Source organism: Lynx canadensis, chromosome B3, assembly GCF_007474595.2.
Source record: "Lynx canadensis isolate LIC74 chromosome B3, mLynCan4.pri.v2, whole genome shotgun sequence".
In the NCBI taxonomy this organism is placed as follows: Eukaryota; Metazoa; Chordata; class Mammalia; order Carnivora; family Felidae; genus Lynx; species Lynx canadensis.
In genome coordinates, this window is record NC_044308.2 from 97544021 (window position 1) to 97569693 (window position 25673).

A 25673-nucleotide genomic window follows, 5' to 3' on the forward strand; every position below is an offset into this window, starting at 1 on the left:
AGGGGCAGAGAGACAGGGAGAGACAGAATCCCAAGCAGGCTCCATGCTACCAATGCAGAGCCTGACGCAGAGCTGGGTCTCACAACCATGAGATCATGACCCGAGCCCAAATCAAGAGTTGGATTATTATTAACTGACTAAGCCACCCAGGTGTCCCAAGAACTTCTGAGACATGAAAATTACAAGTCAATCCTATTCATCAATAGAGATGTGGGAAAAAGAAAGGAAAGAGAGAGAAGAGCAACAAAATTTTTAAAAATGGAAAAACCAAGGGACAAGTGATCAGGCTCAAGAAGCTGAATCCCAGGCTGACAATGGAAAAAGCCAAGAAACAAATCAATCTACACTGTGTAACCCATAAAAAACTTAAAAACAGCACAAGGTACTGCTAGAAATAGGTTAAGCTGGGGTTAAAAAAAGGAAAAAAGTTCCAGCTGTGAACATGGTAGTAGCTGCTCCTTCCACATCCTAACAGAAAGCCAGAAGTTAATGTTCTATAAAGTGTACGAAAAGGATATTCAAATTAGGGGAAATGTGGCACAGTTGTAAGTAGGAGAAACATATGTAAAACAGCAATTAGGTAAATGTATGAATTACTGGGTACTAAGCCTCTGCAACCCATTATTCCCATTGGGCTTCCAAAATGCTGACAACCAGCTCTTCACTTTCCAAGCAGGGGAAAAACAAAAAACAAAAAACAAAAAATAAAAAACACCTTTCCTGAAAAATGAGACCAGCTGAGGAGGAAAAAAGCTAAACACAGTGAGAATTCCACACAAAATAGCCCCCATACATCATTTTATAAGCCTAACCTCCCACAGAGAACTTCCAATCGGCATTTTCATGCTCTACTATAAAATGTGAACAGACAATACGAACAGACAATTAAGGATCACAAGACAGTAATAAACGTCCTTAACAAAAGCTGAAGACAAACCCAACAAATAAAAGAATATTAAAAAAAACAAACAAAAAACCAAGGGGTGCCTGGTGGCTCAGTTGGTTTAGCGTCCGACTTCAGGTGAGGTCATGATCTCGCAGTTCATGGGTTCGAGCCCTGCATCAGGCTCTGTGCTGACAGCTCAGAGCCTGCAGCCTGTTTCAGATTCTGTGCCTCCCTCTCTCTCTCTGCCCCTCCCCTGCTTGCACTCTTTCACTCTCTCTCTCAAAAATAAATAAACATAAAAAACAAACCAAAAACCAGCAAGAAAAGAATACTTTTAAATAAAAATACATCAAAACTACTCTGATTATAAAGAACTTGACCAAAAGTTTTTAAAAAGTAACAAAAAAACAAAAACACTTAAAAATTCAGTGGAAGGACTGAAAGATAAAGGAAATCTCTCAGAATATAGAACAAAAGGATTAAAAGTTGAAAAATAGAAAATGCAAAAAAATTGGAGGACCATCCAAGGAGTCCCATATTAAAATTTTTTTTTTATGTTTATTTATTTTTGAGAGAGAGACAGTGAGAGCCAAGTGGAGTTGGGGTAGAGAGAGAGGGAGACAGAATCTGAAGCAGGCTCCAGGCTCTGAGCTATCAGCACAGAGCCCGGCGAAGGGCTCGAACTCACAAACCGCGAGATCACACTGTGAGCCAAATTTGGATGCTTAATTCGACTGAGCCACCCAGGCGCCCCCAAGGAGTTCCATATTTAATAAATAAGACTTCCAGAAGAAAACAAACCAAAAAAAAAAAAAATCCGTAAGAAATATTTCAAGAAAATTTATCAGAACTGAAAGATTCCAAATTAAGAGACTCAGAGTATTCAGCCTAATAGATTAAAACATCCTCGCCAACCTACATCATTGTGAAAATTTGGAAAACTGAGAGGAAAAAAATTAAGATCTACAAGTTTACAGAAAGGCAAAAACAAATTTTCAATAAAATATAAACTAGCAAAATGACATCAGACTTCTGAAGATCAAATTTGAAAGCTAATGCAATGAACAATGACTTTAAACCTTTTCAAATCAGAATTCTATCAGCCGCACAATTAAATAAAACAATTTTTTTTTTACATATCAAAAACTTCAAAAGCTTTACATCCTATACATGCCTTCTTATGTAGCTTCAAAAACTTCAAAAGCTTTACATCCTATACATGCCTTCTTATGTAGCTTCTAGAGTACACATTCCATCAACTAAGAAAAGAAGTAGGAGATTCAGGACAGAGAATCCAACACAGAGAAAGATAAAGAGAACTTCCAGAATAAAATAAAATGAAATCTTAAGATCTTTAGGGTAACCAATTTAGAACAAAGTAGGTCAAAATCTCAGGAGAGACTTCTGCAAGATACGGATAGAATTCCAATGTGTCTGAACACACCTGGAAGAGGAAGGTAAATGAAACAAGACAATTACCACCTTCACGAAGACAAAAAGCTGAGCAGGGAAGGAAAAGAAACAGTGTTATATGACTCAGCAGTGACTACAATAAAATATTACTGTATATTAATGCTGGATATCTACCTTGACAAATTTATGTCCCTTTACTGGGAGGCTGGCTGGTGTGTATCTGTGTAATGGAGCACCAAATGGAAAGAATAAAATCTTCATCTTCCATAGTGGGAAGTCATTGACAGAGTATAAAACAGAAATACCAAGAAGCAGCAATATAAGCACATTACTAAGAGGAAAGGAGGTAAATACCAAAACAATTAGCTAAAAGAGCTAAAAATAGTTTCCATAAGAGAAGAGGCAACAGGACTAGGGGTAAAATACTGCAAGGCTACTGGTTTTTGCAACAAGCTTTGTAGAACTGCTTGATTTTTCTAAACAATGTACATGTATAATTTTAATTAAAAAACAAAAAAACTATATTTTTAAAAGGTAGAACACTTACCAGTATACTTTTCTTGCTTTCTGAATAGAGGTAACTGTTTGGACTTCTTTTAACGTTTGCTTTGTTTTTTTTTCTGCTGATTTAAATGCCTATTTATAAGAAAAAAGTTTTTAAATAATTTGTTGACAATGTATTTAAATAACACTAAGTAAATAAGACAAATTATTTTTAAACGTCACAAAATGGCAACTATTTACATACATACACCATATACACACAAAATAAAGATTTGTGCCTTAAATATTAAAATAATTTAAGTCAAAGGTTAATGTATACAAATATTTGCTCAAGACCTACAAATTTTAAAAAGTTTCATTTGTTAACAGATACTGAGTATCTATCATACGATAGGTTCTGGGCTAGATGCTGGGACACAATAGTGAATAAGAGGAAGTTCTCACTCTCACCCTACTAGAGGGTCGAGGAGAAGACATGAATATCAAACACATAATCATTCAAATAAACATGTTAAGTGCTTCTAAGGATGCTATGAGAATATAACAAAACCTAACTTATAAATGCTTATGGTCAAAGAAGGTATTTCTAAGGAAATGGCATTTAGGCTGAAGTCTGAAGGGTAAATGGAATTATCAAGGCAAAGAATAGGAAGAGCACTATAAGCAAAAAGAAAAGGCCAACTTCACCAAGAAAGTAGTGATTACACAGTAAAATGTCAAGAAATGAGGTTGGAGAGAGAGATAGAAGACAAGTCATGAGGGCTACTCATTTAACAGATACACATATTTTTAATGTTTATTTATTTTTGAGAGAGAGCGTGCGTGGGCAAGTGAAGGAGGGGTTGGGGGGGGGGGGGGGGGGGTGGACAGAGGATCTGAAGCAGGCTCTGTGCTGACAGCAGAGAGCCCCATGCCAGGCTCAAACTCACCAACTATGAGATCATGAACTGACACGAAGTTGGACCAAAGTCAGATGCTTAACCAACTGAGACTCCCAGGCACCCCTCATTTAACAGATATTAATGTTACTATGTTCAAGGCAATATTCTAGGGGCTGGGACAAAGCAAGGAACAAAACAAAGATCTTACTTTCATACAATCTACATTCTAGAGGAAAGACAGATCAACATATGTTGGGAGGGGTGTTTTTTAAGAAGAAAAATAAAGCAGAATAAGAGGGAGTGGTTGAGGGTACTACTATTCTTTTTTTTTTTTTTTTTTTTTAATTTTTTTTTTAATGTTTATTTATTTTTGAGACAGGGAGAGACAGAGCATGAACAGGGGAGGGTCAGAGAGAGGGAGACACAGAGACACAGGCTCCGGGCTCTGAGCTGTCAGCACAGAGCCCGACGCGGGGCTTGAACTCACGGACCGCGAGATCATGACCTGAGCCGAAGTCGGCCACCCAACCGACTGAGCCACCCAGGCGCCCCACTACTATTCTTTTTTAATGTTTATTTGAGAGAGAGAGAGAGAGAGAGAGAGAGAGAGGACACCAGCAGGGGAGGGGCAGAGAGAGGGAGAGAGAGAATCCCAAGCAGGTTCCATGCTGCCAGTGCAGAGCCTGATGCAGGGCTCAAACTCATGAACCATGAAATCATGACCTAAGCGGAATCAAGAGTTGGCCCCTGAACCAACTAAGCTTACTAAGTAGTACTACTTTTAGTAAATATGGTCAAAAAGGCCTGTCTGGGGCATCTGGGTGGCTCAGTTGGCTAAGTGTCTGACTTTGGCGCAAGTCATGATCCTGTGGCTCGTGAGTTCAAGCCCCACATTGGGCTCTCTGCTATCAGCTCTGAACCGGCTTTGGTTCCTGTCTCCTACTCTCTCTGCCCCTCCCCAGCTCGTACTTTCTCTGTCTCAAAAATAAATAATAACATCAAAAAAAGGGGCACCTGGGTGGCTCAGTCGGTTAAGTGTCTGACTTCAGCTCAGGTCATGCTCTCACCATTTGTGCATTCGAGCCTGCATCAGGCTCTGTGCTGATAGCTCAGAGCCTGGAGCCTGCTTTAGATTCTGTGTCTCCCTCTCCCTCTGCCCCTCTCCCACTCAAGCTCTCTCTCTCAAAAATAAATAAACATTAAAAAAAATTTTTTTAAACATCAAAAAAAATTTTTTTTAAAGAAAGGCCTCTCTGATAAAGTCTCATTTTAGTAGACATGCCAATGAATGGAAGGATCAAACCATGGAAACTTTAAGGGAAAAACATTCTCTGTAGAAAGAGCAACAAACACAAATGCCCCGAGAAGGCAGCATGCATCACTGTTACAGGAACACCTAAGATCCCAGTGTCGCTGAAAAGAGTGTAGCAAGAGGAATGCAGGTGATTAAATTGGAAGTGAGTGGATCAGGTAGGACCTTACAGGACAGGAGAAGGGCTTTGACGTGTCTTGATAAGATGGGAAGCAAATGGATTTTGAACAAAGAGAAATAACTTCATTTTTTATTTAAAAGGATCACTATGGCTACTGTTTGAAGAACAGACTGTAGGGGGGGAAGGGTAGAAGGCAGAGACCCAAGAAGAGGCTACTGTTACAGTCTGTGTGAACAGAAATGATGGGGGCCGGGATTATTGAGAAGTGGTCAGATTCTGGTTATACTCTACAAAAGACCTACAAGGATTTGCTGATGGACTGGATATAATGTATGAGAGAAAAGCCTAGGATGACTCCAATACTTTTAACTCAAGCAAAGGGAAAAAGGAAGGTGCTATTTATAGCATGGGGAAGACTGGGGAAGGAGCAGGTTTGGGGAAGAAAATAAACACTGGAAATACATATAATTACAGCAAAATTAAGTTTGAAAGTTATTTCTGAATTAGAAAACCTCATTTAAACGAAATAATTAAAGCCACTCATTTAAAGCAGAGAAAAAACAATTCACATTCACTCTAAGAAATAGTAAGTACCTTCTCAGCAGCTTCAACGGTCTTTTGTGTTTTCTTAGCAGCATACCTCTTGTGATCATAGTATCTAGAAAAATGCATTTCTCTTAATTTTAAGTAAAATTAAACTATTAAAATTTTAAGTAAAATTAAGCTATTCTTTAGCTTTCTATTTTTGTTACTTCTAATTTTACACATTCAAATCATATGGAACAAATTTTGCGCATTATGCAACTTTGTTTTGTATGTTTTGAAAACAAAGTTGTATAATGCACAAAGATTTTAAAAAGTGTTTTCACCCCAAAGCACATACATACGTAATATATATACATATGTTATCCCGATTATCCTGATTTATTGCAGATATTTTACTTACAATTCATACTTAACACTTACTTTTTGGCATTGGCATATGCTGACAAGCTGAGATCAACATCAACAAGTAATGGCCTATTTTTTTGAGGCTTCTGCAGCTGTTTATTCTTTTGCTTTTTCTTTTTTCCTTTTGGTGCTTCAGTTTCATTTTTTTCAACAGTGATGTCACCATCAACATCGTCATCTTCCTCCTCTGATAACAAGTATGGATTTCTATTAAAAATATTCAATAGTATTTCACTAATGTCAATGACATCACTTTTTTATTTTCAATTTTTTTCCTCAATGAAATTATAAAGTTATTTGCAGTATTTAAATAGTTGCATTATTTTAATGTAAATAATGTTTTTTCTGTATCTTCAAGGATAAACTTCCAAATACAAGCGAAAAAATTTTAAATGAATACAGTGAACAATTAAACAGCAAAATAAAAACAAGCATTAACTGCTTAACTAAGAATCAAACTCACCTTAGTAGCATTGTAACATGGTTTGTTTGTAGTTTTAATTCTTTAATTGCACTTGCAACAGGGTCTCCTTGAGCCTGGGCTTCTTTCACAATTAACCCAATTTCTGTCCAATCTATCTGGTTGGCTAAAGCACTTCGAACAACCTGAATAGCTCTGTCAACTATCTGTAGGTTCATTTCTATGAGCTCTCCTTTAAGTTTGTCTATTTCCTTAAGAAACAAAAACAGTTACTGTAATACCATGTTAAAGTTATGTTTTTAGTTTTTATTTTAATTCCACTTAGTTAACATACAATGTTTTATTTAAAGTTACCATTTTTGAAATCTGGGAAAAAGCTAAACAGAGTACCTGAGCCTGTTGAAGAGCTTCTAATCTGTTTTCGTGATCCTTCCGGACGTTATCTAATTTCTTCAATGCTTGTTTTTCCTTTTGTGGGCAAAACATATTTTTCAAAAATTAGTTTTCTTCTGCCTTCTGCACCTTTCCTCTCTTACATCCTGAAACTCTCCCTCCTCTACTTCAACCTCACAATGCTGTCTGAGGTTCCTGCAGTCCAACACCCAGGTCTACCCTACCCCAAAGTGTTTCAAGCTCCCAAATTACCTCTCCCCACTACCTACTTCCCATTCCCTATATAGGAATGTATTCTCACTACAAGACATTTTCTTCTTATCACATAACTGGAAAGTTTTAGGGGAAATGCATTCTTAAAGAACACAAATTACCAAAAGAGCTTCTTTTTAAGTTATTGCTGCTTTTAATTTTCTCAGTATTATTTCTACAGAGTACTCTTTTTCTTAAATAAATGCCACAAAGTCTCACAGTAGTTAATTTACCTTCTATATAGCATTTTAGCATTTATCATTTGCATTTCAAGGTTATTGATTTGAGGCAAATTTTCTAACACTAGTAACAGAATCATCAGTTAAGGAAGGTTTGAATCATGGGATGTAGTATTTAAAAGATTTGAATCATAAGAATGGTGACTATTAAAAGAACACACAGTGATTACTAAAATAATTCATGAATATTCTGATGCACATAAAAACATGCAATCCAATGTTACTGCTAAATATGTTTACTAGCTAAAGTGCTGCCACCGTGTGGCAGGCACACTATTTAATTCACTCAACCCACCAGCTTTGAAATTGTGCTGTTAATTTTTTAAACAGAGGGGAGGGCACAGAGATACATATAATTCCAAACTTTTGCACACATACTTCAAGAATTTATTAATATTTTTGAAAAATTAAATCCTCTTCAAATCAAGAGTGACTGTGGCTAATTTCTAAAACAACTCTGTGGCAATGCTCCAAAATCATGGTCAAATGTACCGAGAAACAGAGCATATTAAAACTTCCTGTGGAGTTTGAAAGCCCACTTAGAATAAAACCCAGTTTAATGAAAAATACACTTATTTGTACAGAAAGAACGTTTCCCTTTCTTTTGGCCTACTTAAAAATCTCCTTGGAACAATGTTCCCTTAACAGCAAAGGTTGAAAAGCTTTGGGTTGCTGTAATAACCCATATTATACTAGGGAATAAATAACAGGACTCACCTTCCCATTGTATTTTCCATTTTAGAGACTATCTTACGTACAGATGGAACAAACGAGGGAATGCTTTTCAACAATGAGATCTCCCCTGGACCATTATCAGTGAGCCAAGGGATCAGGGCATTCCCATACTACCGCTGAAACGTCACCAATTCCTATATGAAAGCATCGTCTACACAGCAAATCACACCAAGCCTAGTTAGTTTAATGTTTTTAACAATACCATACCTGTTGTAAAGCTTTTAAATCTATTTTCTGACCTTCTATCTTGGAATAAAATTCATCCACGGCCTTATTTAAAAAACAGAAAAAGACAGTAACTGGTTAAAAAACAAAACAAAACAGGGTCTCTACTTCAACTTAGATACACAGAATTTTAGAGTCCATTTTGTTTCATAACACTACCCAAAGAACTTGAACAGATTCCCAGGAAATGTATTATATAGCTCAAAGGGCCAAAAATCAAATTAAGTTCAAACCTTTGGTCCTTCATCTTGAAATAAAGTGACAATAAAAATTTCCAACAGTTTTTATTTGTGACTGCAATGATCTTTAATGCTCAGATACAGTGATTGTAAACCAAAAATATTTTTAATTTATCAATCAAATCAAGTTGGTATTAATTTGATAACTCATATCATACTAACTGGTCAAAAAAACAGAATTAGAAAACCCACCTTGTCAAATGATTCAAATTCTATATATGGACATTGTGAATGTTGAGAAAACAAGAAAGGATGAAATTCCTCATACCTGCAAAACATATTTATTATATCATTCAAGAACATTAATAAATATCCAAAGTAAACTGACTCATGCCTATATGCTTACGTGAGTATGTCTTCAGTTGGTTTATCTACTTCCAAGCTTGGTTTTATTTCTCTTTTCTGAATGATGTACCCCTACAAAAATCCAATATTAAAATTCATTTCTCTTCATAGTTAAGATGTATCTTCCATGACTGATCCCGATTTTATTAAACTTACAAAATTACTCTAGTTTTAAATAATCTGCTGCATTTGTCTATTGATTGTATCAATTCTCAAAATGATGTTTCTAGGCTCAATAAGTATTATTAAATAATACTTTTTTTCATATGGACAAGAAAAATAAGGAATAAAGAAAATTAAAACTAGTGATTTGATAAAATGATGGGATTATCCGTGTACATTTTGCTTTTTTCTTCCTAATTTTAGATATTCTGCAACTTTAAAAAGTCAATAGCACTTTACTTTCAGGAGAAAAAGTCTTAGGTTTACTTTGTTGGTAAGAAATTTTAATTCATTTTAAAAACTGGGCAGGTGTATCTGCACTGAATTTAGCTGGAATTAATCAGAACTTCCTCTGAACTTCTAGTATAAAGTTATACTTTGAATAGGGAACAAAAACAAGATATGAGATGATTCAGAGGATGTTTACCTATTAGAGTGATGTAAATTGCTAATTTTTTAATTAAGTGCTAGCAATTAAAAAGTATTTCTCTAAATAAAATCAACCTAAGAGGAATTATTTTCAAATTCCTCAACTTTCCTGGTATGCCAATTGTGACCTGACCTAGTACTTTCTATAAAAAGAAGAGAAGAAGGGCGCCTGGGAGGCTCAGTCAGCTAAGCATGTCACTCTTGATTTCAGCTCAGGTCATGACCTCAGGGTTCATGAGATCAAGCCCCATGTCAGGCTCTGTGCTGACAGGGCAGAAGTCTGCTTGGGATTCTCCTTCCTCCTCTCTCTCTCTCTGACCCTCCCCTTGTTTGCATGCTCTTGCATTTGCATTCTCTCCCTCTCTCAAAATAAATAAACTTAAAAAAAAAAAGGAACAGAAGAAAAATTATAACCCAACAGCAATTAGAAAAAAAAAAAACCAAAAAACCCTAGAATAAGCATATTACAGATGTTGAATTTCCAAATTAACAAAAAGCTTACATGTAGTGATACCTAATTAACTGTGAATTCTGAAAATCTAAAGAAATAAAACCACAATATACAATAGTACAATATACAATAATAATATGTAGTACTACCTTTCCACTGAAGTTGGATGTTGTTTTCATATAGTCTTCTGCTTTCTGCAGACAAACAAGTACTTTTTCAAGGTCTAACAGAACAAAATGGAAAAAAGGAATGCCAATCAAGTGTCAATTAACTATTACAAAACCATACTGAAAACAGAAAAGTGCTTAGGAAATAATAAAAGTGTTCAAGAAAATTAAATATAGTTACTTCGTGTTTATAATCAGTATATGTAAATAAGAATATGTTTTGGCCAGCTTGTGATCCCAATAGTTTTTTTACTGAATCCATCTTTACCCTCATGATGTTAAAGATACTTTGTTTAGGGGCGCCTGGGTGGCGCAGTCGGTTAAGCGTCCGACTTCAGCCAGGTCACGATCTCGCGGTCCGTGAGTTCGAGCCCCGCGTCAGGCTCTGGGCTGATGGCTCAGAGCCTGGAGCCTGTTTCCCATTCTGTGTCTCCCTCTCTCTCTGCCCCTCCCCCGTTCATGCTCTGTCTCTCTCCCAAAAATAAATAAACGTTGAAAAAAAAAATTTAAAAAAAAAAAAAGATACTTTGTTTATATACTAAATTCCCATATATATGTGGGCCTGTTTCTGAATTTTTCATTTTGTACTTTTTCAAAAACTATTAGGTTCTTAATATACCTTTATCTGTAAAAGGGATATTCTCCATCACTACTATTATTTTCCAGAGTTTTCCTGAACATTTTCACATACTTTTATTCCACAGTATTTATTTAAAAAAGCAGAACACTGCAATTGCAAAAACAATACCACCTGTTGGCATTTTGATCAGGATTGCACTGAATTAGTATGTCAAACACAAAATCACTCACTAAAACATTAATTTGTATTTTTAAACATAAAAACATTTACAGCATAAAAATTAATATCCCCAAATCTTAACTGCTATGTAATCCCAAAATATAAACACAAAGAATATATTTTTGTAATTTTACATGAGAATCTGCAAATAAATTTGTCAAAAGCCAAGTCTTCCTTTTCCCTTATATTTCCTCTAATTTTTTACTGTCCTAATCTGGCAATTTAGTTAGATTCCCTTAAGTAGTTACAAAAGCCTAATTCATCACATAGACACACTACAGTTCTTACAGAATTAAAATGCATGAATAAAGCTATTACTAAAAGCACTCCAACTTCCTAGTCAGAAGGTGAATAACTCAAGTACATCAAGTGTTATACCAGATCCTACCTCAAGTATGGTAACCACTTCAATTATTCAGGGGAAGGAGAATATTGTAAAGTTGAAAAGTACTAAGGTAGGTCAAGAGACTGAACTGTGAGTTACCAGGGATAAAGTGCCACATTAGAGCAGGAAGCCAGAAATACCATATGGATAGAACATTCATAGACCTGGGGCGCCTGGGTGGCTCAGTTGGTTAAGCGTCTGACTCAAGTCATGATCTCACAGTTCATGGATCAAGCCCCATGTCCCTCTCTGCCCCTCCCCTGCTCGCATTATTTCTCTCTCAAAATAAATAAATAAATAAACAAACAAACATAAAAAAAATTAATAGATCAAATATTTTATAGTTTTTACAGATTTACTACCTGCTTACTTTTATTACTTTCCCAGAAAGAATTTTCATAGTTTTTTAAAAAAGGAAATACATGAAAATGGGCAAAAATTGTAGCATGCAGGCATACCTTTACTTTCAAATTTTTCATCCACTTTGACATTGCCAGAGAATCCATTTTCTATAAGACAGTGTTCAATGAGAGCTGGTCCATAGGCTATAAAAGCAGAAGATATTATTTTTAGTATTCCCCTATATAATATTCAAAATATAATACGAAATTTACATCCCAATATAAATATCTACTCAGAAGTCAATGAAAATAACAATTTACTTATTTTGCTTTTTATGATTTTATTTTTTTACTTTACTTATTTTGAAATGTAATTAGAAATGATAATTCAAGTACTTACAAAAATTTGAGACTATAACTGCAGAAGTCAGTGCATAAATTTTATAAGAATTTAATGGAATTGAGCCACATATAAAGGATTTCAAATCAGGAATGAAAGACTGCTTTAGTATCCAAAAACTGGTTAATACAATACCCCATATTAATAAATTAATTTTAAAAATCCAAACTTAACAATTTTATGTATGCTATACTAACAGTTGGAAAGCTGTAAAGGTAACTTATTAATGCATTCTAATTTCCGAAGAGAGGACAAGTGACTCCCTAATGCCCAGTAACTGAGGATACCTGCCTGCCCAAGTCCTCTCCAGACTCATCAGTATAGGGATGAGTAATGATTTTTCAAGTATAAGTTTATTGGATTATCTTTATCCTGACTGAAAGTACCTGACAGATTCTGGGGTACCCTGAGACACACCAATTAAAAACAAAAACAAAAACTCAAGTGGTTATTAAATCAAAGATTCACAATGAAAAGAAAAAAAACACAATTTCTCAGAATAGTACACTAGCACTAAAATGCTAGATAACATACTATCAGTTTATTTAGCTGTATTGCTTTTAAATAAAAGCTAACACATAAAGGTCAAACTTCATGTGGTATAACAAATTCCTCTTTCCTTAAAAATAAATTCTTATTTATTCAAAAGATAATTTTAAGCTCCCTTCTACATTATCAAGTTGTTGTAATACTCTCTTGAGTTATAAAAGATTTAAATATATTCCTGAAAACTACATTTTCTTGCAAACATTTCATTGCTCTATTTAGGCTTACTCACGAAGTAATGGATTAAGAACTCTCTTCAGTAGTTCACCTTTAGGTGCACTGGCTATTATTTCAGTCAGTCTGTGAAAACAAAATTGACACGCCCCTCATTATCTTTTATTTAATAAAACTTACAGCAATATTCATATTTACAATACTTTCATTTCCATCAAATTGCCTAATCATCACAATACTCTAACATACAAGAAGAACTAGTTCACTTTGTAGGTAAGAAAATGGGTCATAAAAGTAATTTACCCAAGGGTAGTAGGTTCCTGAGCAGCAGACTAGGACCTGAAACCAAGTCTTCTAAGAAAAATCAATACTTTTCAACTTAGTCATATTGTTTATTGAAAATGTGCCCATATGTGTTAAGAAAGAGATGTTCCTATATAACAGGTAAATGTTTGTAGAGCTTGGTGATAGATCTTAATACCTGGAATGGCTTTACCTAATTATGCATTTAGTAAGAGCTCTTAAGGATGCTGTTTGGCCACTCTGATCCCCAGATCAGCAGCACAAACATCACCTGAGAACTTGTAAGAACTGAAAATTCCTGGGCTCTACACCAGATCCACTGAATCAGAAACTGGAAGCAGGGGCAGGATATGTTTTATCAAGCCCTCCAGGTGAATGTGACGCATGCTAAACTTTGAGAACCTCTGCTATAGCTATTAGCAAAACCTTCCAGCCAGAAGAGTACCTAAAATCAGCACCTTATCCTACGGTACTCCCTTTTCTTAGCTAAACCATTTCCATTTGTACTCTGTGCAAGATAGCCATCTGTCTTCCCACAGAATAGCTAGTAAGTTCCCTCACTTTACCAAGAAATCATCAACACCTGAAGTAACACCAGACTTAGATTAAAAAGACACACAGCTGCTACTTGCAAATGAGGTTTAATTGCTTACATGCACATTTAAATAGTTCAAGCAGTCCAAATTTAGTTATTTTATGCAAATGAACAAAATATTTTATGTGACAGTTCTTTAATATTCTGACATATGATCTATTTTACCTTTTAATACAACATGAAATGAGTTTAGAAACAAAACATGTTACCTTTCCAAAGTAAGCAAAGGTTCAGCAGCTCTAGCATGATCAACTGGGTAGCGTTCACGAACAGCAAATTTAACATCATCTGACTCATCAGTTCGAAATCTTAGTATATTCAAAATTAGGTACTCATAATCTGTAAGAACAATGTTTCCCTGTAATAAAATAAAATATAATTTATTGCTTTTCCCAATCATTCTTGAAACTTCTTAAAAAGTGAGAAAGAAAATGGGGTCTCTTAAAAACCTGAATCAAAGCTACAATGAAGTTACAAACAAAAAGCACTTGAGTCACATCTAAACAGTGCTCCTTGCACTTGTCCATCATAGACTGAAATAAGATAAACAAATAAAAGACCCCAAGTTTGAAACATAATGAAGGAATACAAAGCAACTTTAAACTCACTGTCTGATCGTTCTACTGAAGTCACTAATGGAAGTACAACAGTTATCACCTACTTTTCACAACTTTGCTTTACACCGCCTTGCTTTTACAAAAGACCTACATTAATACCGGTCTTCACTGACCGAAAGAAATCTGAAATTAATTTTCACTTTTATGAAAATAAGGCAAAAAACAAAAAAAAAGCACTCAGTTTGTTTGGCAGTGACCTGTTATAGAGTCAGCAGGCAACTCAAGCAGTGAGTCAAACCCCATTCCCTGGGAACTTAACTCAGCATTTCAGCATCAAGCCATCATAGCTTTGAACTGTGAGCATCTGTGCTTTACCTCTACTTATTTTGTGCATCTATTAGTAAGATATGTCCTTACAGTATCAGAAAAGCCTAAGAGAAGGTATTTTCTGGGGATGTTCAAAAGTTTTTCTATATAAATTGGTGACAAATGCTTCTTTGCTTTATGCCATTTCAGCTTACAAAAGTTTCCATATGAACGCTCTACTTTCGGAGAGCAGGAGAAACCTGTAGTCAGTTAACACCTTGATGATCACCAGCTAAACTTACTGTTGTCCTTGCAGGAGGTAGGTCTACAAATACCGTGGCTTATTAAAAACAATTCAGAACAGACAGATATTTCAGAAACCAAATAAAGAGATATTTATACTTTCATCTGCAATTTGTCTTTGGATAGCAATAGTTATGTGGCAAAATCAATACAGATAGTTACACTTTATACCCACGTGGTTCCACACTTGTAATGTAGCCTAATGTAAGAACTCCATAAAACCAAAAGCTATATGCTTAAAGATATTCACTGCAGTTTATTTCCAATAGAAAAAAATGGAAACAGCCTAAATGTAAAAATTGAGGAAATTGCTGAATTATGATAAATCAACCTAACAAACTATTTAAAAGCTATTAACTTATGAAGACTGTTTTGAAAAAGTAGGAAAATGTTTATAATCTTAAGTAAAAAATAGCAAGACACAGAAAAAAATCTGTATCCTAGGAAGTGGAAAGCAAATATATGGAAAAATGAAAGTATCTATTAAAAAGTTAAGATTAGGGGTGTCTGGGTGACTCAGTCAGTTAAGCGTCTGACTCTTGGTTCCAGCTCAGGTCATGATCTCACTGGTCTGCGAGTTCGAGCTCCACCTTGGACTCTGTGCTAAGCATGGAGCCTACCTGGGATTCTCTCTTTCCCTCTCTCTCTCTCTCCTCCCCCACCCCATCCCTCTCCCTGACTTGCAGTCTCTCTCTCAGAAAAGAAAAGAAAAAGTTAACTGAAAAAGCAAAGTTTGGGTGAGGGCTTGGAAAGAAGTCCACATAGTGTCTGACTGAAGAAGATGTAATTTAACGTGACTTGCAAAACAGACCCAGCCATAGAGCCTGGCACAGAGAAGGTGCTCAATAAATGTTTGTTGAATCAAAGCGTGCAGTTATCAAGAATATCTGGCAGATTCCAGCAAGGCAGTTACTTTCCTGAAAGCGTTTTTTGCCTTAAACCAGGGTTTCCCAAAACTATTCTGTAAGATGGTTCCCCCCACCTCCATAAAAAAAGAACTCTGAGCAAATAAAGTTGGCAATTCTGTGTAACATATCCTTCTCTAGGGGATATACACATCACATTATTGCATTAAAGGCACTGATAAGTCCTAGAGTTAAAAAAAAAAAATTTCCCCCTTTATTCTCAAAGGCCCTCAAATTTTAATGGCTATGGGACCTATTTTTCTAGGTACACCTATTATCTAGGGAAGGTAGTATCTCAGAAACATACTTTGGGAAATACTGTGCTTGACTCTGATGTACTCAATGAACTACTTTCTGACCTTAACTTACTTTCTCCAGCATCTTTCTTATTGGAATTTTATTGCAAATTTATAAACTGACTTTGTTAAATGAATTTGAGCAGCAATCACCTCTTTAACCAAGGTCTAATCAACTCTAGATAAACCATACATCAAAATTCCAGACATGAAGCCTAGGAGATCAAACCCTGGTATAAAGAGAGGGAAGAGCAATCTTCAAGATCTACTGTAAGAGTCAACCAACCTACCTCTCTTAAGTATCACAATAACTGCTGAAAATTCCCAAGCACATACTTTCATGTATAAAATCCTTAATCTGTATTTCCAACTCATCAATAACTGGACCTCTGAAACCTAGGCAGTATGCATACTAATAGCTCAAACCCCCAAAAATAGAAAGGCCCTAAATGCAATGGGGTATCCTGGATTGGATTCCAGAACACAAAAAGGGTATGTACTACAAAAACTGGTGACATCTAAGAAAAAGTCTGCAGTTTAATTAACAGTAATGCGTCAGTGTTAACTTCTTAGTTTTAACACATGTACTGTGATTATGTAAGAGGTTAACATTAAGAAAAATGAAGGATATACAAGAACTTTTCATATTATCTTCACAACTTTTCTATAAATCCTAAATTATTACAAAATGAAAAGGTTGTTTAGATTTTTTTAATTAAAAACAATTTTTTTAAGTTTATTTATTTCTTCTGAGAGAGGGAGGTAGCATGAGCAGGGGAGGGGCAGAGAGAGAGAGAGAGAGAGAGAGAGAGAGAATCCCAAGCAGCCTCCACACTGCCAGTGCAGAGGCAGACGCAGGGCGTGAACTCATGAAACCGTAAGATCATGACCTGTGAGCCGAAACCAAGAGTCCTATGCTTAACCAACTGAGCCACCCAGGTGCCCCAAGATTTTTTTTAATAATAGCAAAGATTACACAAAATCATTATATGCAAAGAATTTTTACATATCGTTAAGGTCTAAGTTTAAATTGAAAAAGGAAAAAAAAAATGGAAAGGTCCATGCCTGGTACATAAGTTTAAATTTAGAATGTAAGCATACTGACCGAAACCTAAGCATGCCTTCAGTTACATTCTAGAGATTTTTTTCCCCACAGATGAAAAAAAAAAAAAAAAGGTATTTGGGTTTTTTGTTTGTTTGTTTGTTTGTTTTGACAGTGGTGGGAAGAGGGGAAGGAGATCATAAATAAGACACCATACATAACAGTGGTTACCTTGGAATGAGGAAATGGTTTGGGCTAGGAAGGGTAAGACTTTCCATTTTAATTTTATGTACTTCTCTATATACTGAGAATGTATTCATGAACTACTTGTATAAACATATCTAATTTAAATGGTAGTCTAGATAATTCCAACCAATGTCCTACTGAGAAACAGAAAAACGGGACAAAATACACAAAGCTTGTATTTTAAGAAATCAAAAATGCAAGCAAGACAGTAAACCTTCACAGGACCAAAACCTAGGAGAAGAAAACTCAGAAAGATGAGTCACACATGGGGGGCTACTTTTCCCCTAGGATCGTTTGTCTAACAGTTAAGAAACAACTGATAGGCTGAGAAGCTGAGCATAAATTTTGATAGACTCACGGGACAACTAAGGGGAATAAAAACTGGAGTTCAGAGCCCAAGTGAAAGGTGACTGGGGCAGTGGCAGGGGCAGATATCCTGATAAGTCCTGAGAAATCCAGTTCTGAATAGTGACTCCTAAAGGCTGCTTCTTAAGGGAAGGTGTGAACCAGAAATATACCAGATTTTCCAGGCCCAACTTCTAATCAATTCAATTCTTGATTGGAGTAAGGTAATCTGGAATTAGCTGTACCCTTAGCCACTTGTCAAAAGCAATTATCTTCTCTAGATAAAGACAAGTCATTCTGGATCTCAGACTATAACTACTGTTTTTTTCTACTCAGTTCCTGGCACAAAATGAAATAACCAGGCATGTGAGGAGACAAGACAGTGTAATTAAAATAAAAAAAAACAACAGACAATAAAAATAGCAATTCCAAGTGATTCTTGTCTGGTAGCAATAAAATTAGTGAATTGGAAGACAGATCAAAGAAAATCGGGCTGAATTTCCCAAAACTGATGAAAAACATCAACTCGGATTCTAGAAACCCTATGAACCCCCAAAAGATAATTACAAATAAGAACTCAACTAGGCACAGCACAGCAAAAAAACTGAAAACCAAAGACAAAGAGAAAAAATTTTAAAGCATCCAGATAAAAAGGCCAGATTACCTTCAAAGGAGCTGACAGATTTCAGTAGAAATAACAGTTGCCAGAAGACAATAAACTATTATTGTAACTGTCAAAATTTATTTAACTAATGAATAATAAAACCACTAGATGGTAAAACTGGTTGTAAGAGAAATGAAATAAATGAACTATTTACAATGAGAATAACTGTGTAAGATTGTCAATTCAAGGCAGTAAGACTGTAACCACTGAGGATGTCTTTTCTCTGGACAGATACAATTTGAATCTCTACTGGATCAAATAACTTTCATTGCTATCAGGCAAGAATCATTTGCATTGCTATCAGTTTTCTACAAGTTAAAGTCTACACTTAAAGAACTGTAAAAAAACAAAACAAAACAAAAAACCCTAATCAATAGTAAATAGCAAATTCAAGATACACAACCCTAGAGGAAAAACTAACCCCCATAAGTGCCTGCTAGACAACACCCAGCAGGATACCAAAATGACAGTTTGGTCCTTTCTGTCTCTTTTCAAATTTTAGATACTTTTTTACAGTCCTTTCTCATCATAACATCTAAAATTATTTTGATGACAAATATACATAAACACAAGCTACTCTCATTGCATCTTGGCCTGATTTACATAGGTCCAGCAAGAAATGTTAAGTAACATAAATATATCTCCTCAGATATAGTCAGCAAATCTAGAGTCACAAGGTATGAAGCAATTACTAAAGCCATAATAATCACTGCTGCCTGGAGAATTCATAAGAAATCTGGGGTTTTATTTTCAAAAGTTTTCTATTATCCCAGAGACTTAAAAATTAGTATTTGAAACCAAACAAAAATCACTACTGATTGTGTCAGTGGTAGACCTATAAATACAGGTAAATTCCTCTTTAAAGTTATTCAGATCTACAGTTATTCAAATCTATTCAAATTCTTTACCACCAATAGGCTAGGATCATATACGCCACAGAATAGGTAAAAGATCAGTTTCTCAGGATGTTTTGTGGACACTGCTTCTACATATAAAATATAACCTTTGTCATACCTAGTTAAGTGAGACTTATTCACAAATATGACACCCTAAGTTTGACCTAGTTTGCACAATTTGCCTTATTATATCTTGGTAAAAAGAATTACAAATTCTTATTGAACCTATGTAAACATACACAATGCCATTAGCTGTAAAAAAAAAAAAACAAAACAAAACAAAAAAAAAACTCAGTAAAAAATCTCATTTGTTCCTAAGTTCTAAAGGATCAATGAGAGCAAATCACCATTTAATTACATATCACTCCAATTTGCAGAAGTACAGACTACTAAGGATGAAGAGAAAGGTAAAGGGCTCTATCATACATCACCATAAAATACTCATCATAACACCAAAAATATTCTAGAAAATAACTAACCACAATTAGATTCTCTCCAGTTTATTCAGTCCTGTGTAATTTATTCTGATCACCCTAGAACACAGGTTAGCATTCTATTTTCATGGAAGCACTTGCTTCTAGATTAAAATGAGTCTTATAAATCCTACCTTGGCCCTCTGATATATTTTGGTATTTGTCTACACACTGTGGGCTCATACAACATGAGTCTATAAGAGCAGAGGCCAGCAAACTTTTTTACAAAGCAAACTCTGTAAAAGGCAAGACAGTAAACATTTTAGCATTTGTGGCCACATATGGTCTCAGTTGCATATTCTTTTTTGTTTTTTAAGAGCCCTTTTTAAAATATAACCATTCTTAAGCTCACAAGCTTTATAAAAAGGGGCCACAGGCTGTAGTTTACCAACTCCCATTTAAGAGTATCTGGTATGTCCTTCTACCAAGGTTCTGAACCTGACTTCTTTGTTGAAGACCCAATTTATAATGACAAAATTATAGGGACAGAACAGATTGGTAGTTGTCAGGAGGGAGGGATGGTAGGAGGAAGAGGAGTGGGTGGGTATGACCATAAAGGGGTATCACCAGGAAGATCTCTGTGGTAATGGAAAAATTCTGTATCTTGATTGCAGTAGTGATTACATGAATCTACAAAGGTGGTAAAATGAACAGAACTAGATGCATACATTGTACCAGCATCAATTTCCTGACTTTGATATTGTACTATAATAATGTAAAGTGTAACAACTAAGGGAAACGGACATCTCTATCTCTGCAACTTCCTGTGAATCCACAATCATTTGAAAACAATAAAGTTTTTAGAAAAATTTTTTAAAGAGGGTATCACACAAATTTCAATTGACCACTCACTACCTGAGACCACACACAAAAGTCAATTCCAGATGGGCTACAGCTGCTGTTCCCTGCCCATATTTTACAGTATAATAGTATTACACAGATAATTAACAATACAACAATGAATTATCCTTCATCTCACCACCCAAATTTAACTTACCCTATCATAGAGCTCAATGATTAAGTGATAAGCAGCTTCATCACTTCCAAATTGAAAATCTACAATTCTATCCACACCAAGTTGTTTTGCACTGACTAATCGCCGACTCTTCAAATGTTTTCGGCACTAGTGGGAAACAGAAGAAAAGGGCATTCATATAGTAGAAGTGAATTCCTAACCATTTGGTATTGGCTTGTAAATAAGCTTCCTCTTTTCATTTCCATCAAGAATAACATTTAAAAAATAGTAAACAAAAGCCTGCAGATGATAATCAAAGGAAAAACACTTTGTCAGGACTCTGACTGCTAACTCTGAAACAGTATTTTGTACTTTGCCCTATAGAGAAATGTACTCTGTTGTTTATATCACTGCTAAATCTCTTTTTCTTACCCTGATGACCTCACTCAAAGCCATAACCTTTTTTCATAAAGCCTCTTTCCAGTCTCATCTTTTAAGGATCCCAAATTTCCTTTGTGTTCAATATTAATTAGTGGTTTCCACCAAACTTCCATTTCAAATACAAATTCTGAACCATGAGCTTATTGGTATTCTGTAAGTTAGTCTTCAATGTACATCCAATTACCTTCTATTCCCACAAATGTATTAATATAGCCCAGACAGAATCTTTCTGGTACTGTCTCCAAAGCTTTTGACCAACTTAGCTCAAATCCAAATATAATAACTCTTATTCCTTATCAAATCCCATTCTTCCTATCCCTAGTCATGATGTTCTTTTCTTATTAGCAATTAAAATACAATTAACGTTTTAAACCCAAATATAAATTACTTGGTCAACACCTATTGCTTTAGATTATATGTACCATCCTTTAGTACAAATATTTAAGTATAACATGAACCAGAAACAAGACTACTCTGCAGTGCCTAAAAATTCTTAACCACTGTTTCTAATTCTTTAATTTGGAAGGTTGCTTACTCAAGACCAGTAAGAAAGAATGCTTTCAAGACTCAAATTCAAGATAAATTTTACAGAGAAGTTGATATAAATTCACCTTTAAAAATATATACAATCATTTTTAGAACCAATGCCAACTCTTTCATAACCAAGAAGACTTCTCCAGACCTAATAGTTCAAATTGACGAAAATTCTCATTTTATGTACTTATACATTCAGGCAGATATAATAAGCCTTTTCAAACTTCTAACAATCTCTCCCTCCTATATTCAATAGTTCTAAGAGTGGTCTATAATGGTTTTGATTTAAACAGTGACCTACATATAGGGCTATTTTTAAACTCCCAGGGGAAAATCACAATCCTCCCAGAGGCCCCTAGTAGTATTTTTATTCAAGAAAAACAAAGTTAAAATGGAGATAAAAGGCATCCTTGAAAGGAACAGAAATCCACACCATGGAATGGAGAAAAGGGAAGATTACTTATCATGAGTATAGATGGGCATACAGTACATACATAATGTTTGTTTTATTTATTTCCCTATTAGCAGCTTGGTGAAAACAACAGTGCCACAAAGCTATCACTGGCATCCCCAAATGTGAGAATGAAGAACAATCACTGTGATTTGCCACAACTGAGCATGACTGTGCCATACAAAGGTAGCAGCTCTTTATTTTAAATTATTTATCATGTGCTTAACACTGTGTCTGCTCCATTGGAGGGTATCTCTCTATATACATTTAGATTAACATGTACACCTAACTCATAAAATTCTAACTTTTTTTTTTTTTTTTTAAGAGTGTTTGGCCTCCTATTGGTATAGCCTGATTTGGGGATTTTTACACAATCCCAGTATCATGTATCTTATCATCTGTAAAGCTAAAATAACAGTTCTTCATATCCACTGACATATTAAACAGCTCAAAATATACGTTATTAATTTATTTTGAAAAATGCTATACAAATACCAAGTGTCACCATTATTATGGACAATTCCCAAAAGAACCATTTGGGGTTACTATAAATTAAACTTTTTAAGAGTTTGATAATTTTGTGACAGGCCTTGTGATTTGGGAAACACTTACCTAACTTGTAATCCAAAACAGATTCTAAGTTGCTGGGGATAAGATTCTTCTCTGTAAAGCCTCTAATGAAATAACACAATGCCAAAACAAATAAATTTCTGAAGGAAAGTGAGGAGGAGAGGAAGAAGGAAATTAATACATATGGAGCCCTAATATGTGTCAGGCATTGTGTTAGGTGCTTTACATGTTACTTCAAATAATCCTCACCAATAACCCCATGAGGGAGTTATTATCCGCATTCTACATTTAAAGAAACTAAGTTTCAAGAGGTTAAGTTACTTTTCTGGGTTATAAAATTATTTAGCGGCAAAATCATTAATTCAAAGTTAGGTATATTTGATTCTAATGTCTTTCTTCTGTACCACATAAACTTTCAGTATCTTTGTTATGCCAATAAACGGACAGGTAATACGTCCACAAATGCAGACTCTCTGTTTTAATAGAAAAAAACAAAAAAAGACAAAAGCAAAGAGAGAAGTGAAAAGTAAAAAGATATGACTGGTAACATACTAATGTCATTGAGTATTTCAATAAAATACAGATTGGCAGCTCAAAAGTGAGCTGCAGAAAACTAGGAAAAGGTTAAGGGGGGGGCATATCACAGAAAACCAAGAATACTAGAAGACAGGATATGAATTCAGAAATTTGGGAATCATAAAAGGTAAGAAACTAATGAAAATGATGCTTTAGAAAAATTAACTCTGGTCTAACAAAGAACTGTTTTGATAGCAAGAAGTATACTGTAATTCAAAGGACTTTATGGGAACGTTATACAAGTTTAAACTAGAATAATGACTGTGGGAACTGAAAGATCTACAGCATACTGGGGTGCGAAGGGTAACAGGGAGAAGTCAATAAATGTCTACTTTATTCATCCCAGTATCTATCAACTATTTTATCTATATTTTATTCATAATAGTGAAGGAAAACCAAACATTTTAAAACTTAAATTGTTAGTGACCAATCTCAGGGCCTTAAAATTTAGCTTCAAGTATAACTTAAAGTTTACCTTCATGGCAAAACTAGATGGCATCATATTCTTAGGCCACTCAAATTCTGTTGTGTGAATTCGTATGCCAGATTCAAGTAAAAGTGTAGCTTTAAAGTCTGGTCTGTGGAAGAAAAAAGTTAAATTTTTCTTTAAGGCATTTGTCAACGCTAACTCAATAAAACAGACTAAAAGTGCAGGTTAAAAAAAAAATCAATAATCTCATATTTAATTACCAAAGATCAAACAAGCCTGTAAAATGCTCTTACTTTTGAAGACGAATAAGATAGGTCTTATTATCCACATCATAAACATTGTTTACTCTCATTCCTAGTAAGCTGCAAGAGAAAGGAAACAGGTAACAACATTTGAAATACAAAACTTCACTCAAATTAAAGCCGCAGGAGGAAGCAGGGCCTTCAAAGAGGGGATCTTCAACTCAAAGGATATGGAGTCAACCAGGGAGCAGAGTGAAGGCCACCAGGCATTGAGCCCAAAAGAAGTGTAACTTCTTAAGAACAAAAGTTAAGACAAAAAGAGCAGTCCTAAGAACACCATGCAATGCCCTGCGTCCTTGAAATGACCCGGTATTTGTAAGGAAATACCTAACCCCCTTTATTACAAAAGAAAAAAAAGGTAACAAAACTCTCTAAAAAAAATGACAAAGCTCACACAGCTGCATAACAGAAACCAGATCAGAATGTTACTTTCAGCTAAAACGCCAATATTCCGTCTCCTAGGAATGAGGAGGAGTGTCAAAGAAACCAGGCCTCCGGTCTGAAAACCCCTGAGGCAAAAGACTGCTGGGCACCCCGGCGTCTACTTGGTGTCTCGTGTCTTAATAAACGTTCGCTGCCAGACCGGGGCAACTCAGGCCAACAAGGCGAGAGCTCGGCGAGGGCCCCGCCAAAGCCTGACACAAGATCCGGCGAGACAAGCAGCCCGGGAGTGCGGGGTGTGGGGCATGCGGACGCTGGGGTCCCCAGATATCCCGAGGGCCGCGGGAAAGATGTCACGCGCTCGCCCACCCAGGCCTAGCCAGGTCCGCAGAGGAGCACTGGGGGATTAAGTGGAAACATCAGGCTGGTCTTTTTTTCCACCACGGGGCACCGGCCTCTGCCTTCTGCATTCCCCGCAAGAGCCTAGTCACCTATCGCTCAATACCTGGCATTCAGCTCCGCGAGTACCGCGCGGAGGTCAATGGTGCTGAAGCGAGTCTTCATGGCGAGGTCTGAGGGTCGCTACCGCAGTTTTCTCCACTGACTACCTGACTCAACGCCGCTACTCTTATGCGCAGGCGCACTTGGCCGAAATCTACGGCCGCGCAGAAGACCCAATATTCCTTGAAGCGAAAGTGTTTGCGTCGCTTTTCTGAAGAATTGGAATATCAAGTCGCCGTCAACTAGCTTTTCGTTATACCAAAACAATTAGACATAGATCCGAACTAGTGTCTTGAAACTGCATTCCTTCCTGGAAAGCTGACGGACTAGTCCGGTCACCTTTCCCTCTTGTGTTTCAGGACTCAAGCTGACCTCCCTAGCGACCTCTGCTGGTCATAACAATTTATGATGAGAGTACTGGGAGGATTTCCCCCAAATGGGCGGTAGGGTTCGGTATGCAAGAGCAATGAGCCCTTTCCATTCGGTTAACTGGACGAGTAGAATTTTGAAATATAACGAAACGAACTACCCTACAATTACCCTCAACAATAAAGGCGAAGAAACGTTCAAAAAAGAGTTCCTATTTTGATGGACGCTCTCTGAAGAGCGTTTTGCGATGTCTTGTGGGATTCTCGTCTAACCTCGGTCTTGGCATCCCCTTGCCTCAGCATAGTACCTGGTATACAATAGGAACTCCGTAAACGCTTGGCAACCTGAATATTCAGGTGTTTTGCTACATAATGTTTTGAAATGAGATACAAAATAATAGAAGATTGTCCCACCATGGGGGACTCGTGGGGTAGTAGGAAAACTGCCGGGCAAGAATGCAA

General features: G+C 35.9%; 1 protein-coding gene across 3 annotated transcripts in view; it reads right to left on the reverse strand.

Moving 5' to 3' along the window:
- NEMF (nuclear export mediator factor) overlaps window positions 1-24972 on the reverse strand; it is a 55317-nt gene extending 30345 nt beyond the window's left edge. For 2 of the 3 annotated variants that reach the window (XM_030319043.2, XM_030319045.2), the window contains exons 1-16: window positions 24848-24972; window positions 23953-24021; window positions 23705-23807; window positions 20700-20825; window positions 13879-14027; window positions 12830-12897; window positions 11769-11855; window positions 10109-10182; window positions 8919-8989; window positions 8765-8840; window positions 8316-8378; window positions 6880-6957; window positions 6532-6740; window positions 6084-6275; window positions 5712-5775; window positions 2847-2935 (exon numbers count right to left, since the gene is read on the reverse strand). In XM_030319043.2, coding sequence (XP_030174903.1) covers window positions 2847-2935; window positions 5712-5775; window positions 6084-6275; window positions 6532-6740; window positions 6880-6957; window positions 8316-8378; window positions 8765-8840; window positions 8919-8989; window positions 10109-10182; window positions 11769-11855; window positions 12830-12897; window positions 13879-14027; window positions 20700-20825; window positions 23705-23807; window positions 23953-24021; window positions 24848-24906 — 1577 coding nt within the window. In that variant the 5' untranslated portion in view covers window positions 24907-24972. The remainder of the gene's footprint in view (window positions 1-2846; window positions 2936-5711; window positions 5776-6083; window positions 6276-6531; window positions 6741-6879; window positions 6958-8315; window positions 8379-8764; window positions 8841-8918; window positions 8990-10108; window positions 10183-11768; window positions 11856-12829; window positions 12898-13878; window positions 14028-20699; window positions 20826-23704; window positions 23808-23952; window positions 24022-24847) is intronic. The other variant, XM_030319044.1, reaches the window with a different exon arrangement.
- Window positions 24973-25673: the final 701 nt, after the last annotated feature.